General features: G+C 43.5%; 1 protein-coding gene across 1 annotated transcript; it reads left to right on the plus strand.

Annotated features, from left to right (window-relative positions):
* Nucleotides 1-252: 252 nt before the first annotated feature.
* Nucleotides 253-1398, plus strand: GJA1 (gap junction protein alpha 1; the record flags this gene model as incomplete). Its single annotated transcript, XM_080341198.1, has 1 exon — nucleotides 253-1398. The coding sequence occupies one exon, from the start codon at nucleotides 253-255 to the stop codon at nucleotides 1396-1398; it is 1146 nt and encodes a 381-aa protein (XP_080197324.1).
* Between the last annotated feature and the right edge of the window lie 1428 nt (nucleotides 1399-2826).

Genomic DNA, 2826 nt, shown 5'->3' on the forward strand with positions numbered 1-2826 from the left:
TTTTTCATTGAGCTCTGAGACATATATGTTACTTTCTCTTTTTAGTTTCCCTGACTTCTTACTCCACCTGCAGACTAACTAAATCTCTGGTTTCTCTTCAGATTGCGTAAAACGCATGAATTAGAACAAAGCTGACATCAGTGCTCTGTTAGCACCGATCTGTGATTCAGTGTATCAAAGGTATTAAATCTCTGTCTTAACCATCACTATTTTTTTTTCTTTGTGTCTTTCTTTAGCCAGCATCCTGTGAAGATGGGTGATTGGAGTGCCTTGGGAAAACTTCTTGACAAAGTTCAAGCCTATTCTACTGCAGGAGGGAAAGTATGGCTATCTGTCCTCTTCATTTTCCGAATCTTGCTATTGGGGACAGCGGTCGAATCTGCTTGGGGAGATGAACAGTCTGCTTTCCGGTGCAATACTCAACAGCCTGGTTGTGAGAACGTCTGCTATGACAAGTCCTTCCCCATTTCCCATGTGCGCTTCTGGGTTCTGCAGATCATATTTGTGTCTGTACCTACCCTTTTGTACCTGGCACATGTGTTCTATGTAATGAGGAAAGAAGAGAAGCTGAACAAAAGAGAAGAAGAGCTCAAGGTGGTCCAAAATGATGGCGTGAATGTGGATATGCACCTCAAGCAAATAGAAATTAAGAAATTCAAGTATGGGATCGAAGAGCATGGCAAAGTGAAGATGCGTGGGGGACTGCTCCGTACTTACATCATCAGCATCCTGTTTAAATCTGTCTTCGAGGTGGCTTTCTTGCTGATACAGTGGTACATTTATGGGTTTAGCCTGAATGCCATCTACACCTGTGAGAGAGATCCGTGCCCGCACAGAGTGGACTGTTTCCTCTCCCGTCCAACTGAGAAAACCATCTTCATCCTCTTCATGCTGGTTGTGTCCTTGGTGTCTCTTGCCTTGAACATCATTGAGCTTTTCTACGTGTTCTTCAAGGGTGTCAAGGATCGTGTGAAAGGGAAAACAGACCCCTACTCCCACAGCGGTGCCATGAGCCCTTCCAAGGACTGTGGATCTCCCAAATATGCTTATTACAATGGCTGCTCCTCACCGACCGCCCCCTTGTCTCCCATGTCTCCCCCGGGGTACAAGCTCGTCACTGGAGACAGGAACAATTCCTCCTGTCGTAACTACAATAAGCAAGCCAGCGAGCAAAACTGGGCCAACTACAGTGCGGAGCAGAACAGAATGGGGCAGGCTGGCAGCACCATCTCCAACTCGCACGCTCAGCCCTTCGACTTCTCCGATGAGCACCAGAACACTAAAAAAATGGCGTCGGGACATGAGCTGCAACCCCTCACCATTGTGGACCAGAGGCCTCCCAGCAGAGCCAGCAGCCGAGCCAGCAGCAGGCCTCGACCTGATGACCTGGAGATCTAAGCTTCTAGCTGCAGTACTTGCTCAACTATGAAACGACGTGCATTGGAAGATGCAGTCAGTGCTGATCTTGTTCCAGTGGAGGTGGTACTTAACAGTCTCAAGCAGGAGATTTTAACAATCATAAAAACAAACAAGCGAACAAACTTTTAAAATGCTTGCTGTTCTTTGGGGGGGGATGTGGGGTTGGTGTGGGGTGGTACAGTACACATTGGTATTTAATGTAGCTGGTTTAAAGAATTTAAATACTAAAAAAAAAGAGAAAAAAAAAAGGAAAAAGGTAGTCAGTACTAAGGTAGGGGGTTGTTTTTCTAGAAAGGCTGTAAATATCTGAGTGTATGTGTGTGCTATCATGTTTGTTTCTAAAGAATCTTCTTTAATACTAAAACCCAATAATAACTGAACTCACATTTGTCAGGGTGAAGTGCTGCCTGAAGATGAAAACATTTTTCCTATTCAACCAGCAAAAAAGGCCAGGATTGCCTCTGATCATTTCCCTGTCAAGAACATTCCATTCTTAGAAAGTGCACTTTGAAGGTAAACTTTCCTATGTGGTCCTCCAGGTTGCTGAAAGGCTCCTGTGAGGACAATCTACAGCCTTTGAATCATTCAGCTGATATTTCAGACATGGCCCACCAAGAAATACTTTGGTCACCTGCTTTTCCAGCCCTTCATGCAGGTAGATTTTGTGATGTGCGTAGGTGGGATGACTTCACACTTGTAGAACCGGCAACCACACTCTCTTGCCCACAGAGATATTTGTGTCCTGCTGCGCACGTACAGTCTAATTAGCGTCACATAAACCCCAGTTTTCTGCCATTAGCAGATTTAAGCATTAAGATGGGCAAGCAACTGCCTTTAGTGAATTTTGTCACACCTTTATGTGTATTAAGGGTGTACGTTTGTGTGTGGAGGTAGAGGTAAAGGTATATACAAAACACTCTCAGAGGCATACGTTGAGAAATAAATGCACACTGATTACTTGCAGCTGACACTTTCTCATGGATATTGTGAAGATGTGGGCCACTATGGTGTTTACATTCTCTGATTCCTTCAATGCAAGTGAAGCACATGTCATTATATTTTTTTTAATTCTATATTTTCCATGTATCCTAAATGGATGCTTTTTTAAAAAATAAAAAAATTAAAAGAGCCTAATCCTGGATGTCTTGCTCTGGAAAATCTCTCTTTTATGTTAGTGAGAGTTTTGCCTGAACGAAGGCTACAGGATCACGCCCAAGATGTAGCGAACCATGTTCTTGCTGGCATGAATGATTTTCTTTTGTAGAAGGTAGGGGTGGAAAAGACCCATTAGGTCATCTAGCCAATCTCCCTGATAGGTAATAATGATGCTTGAATGATAGAAGATGTAGTACTGTAAGCAAGCTTTAGTCTTTTATGTGAGAAACTTAGAAGAAATGCTTTGTGCTG

This window comes from Nesoenas mayeri (assembly GCF_963082525.1).
Source record: "Nesoenas mayeri genome assembly, chromosome: 3".
Taxonomy (NCBI): domain Eukaryota; kingdom Metazoa; phylum Chordata; class Aves; order Columbiformes; family Columbidae; genus Nesoenas; species Nesoenas mayeri.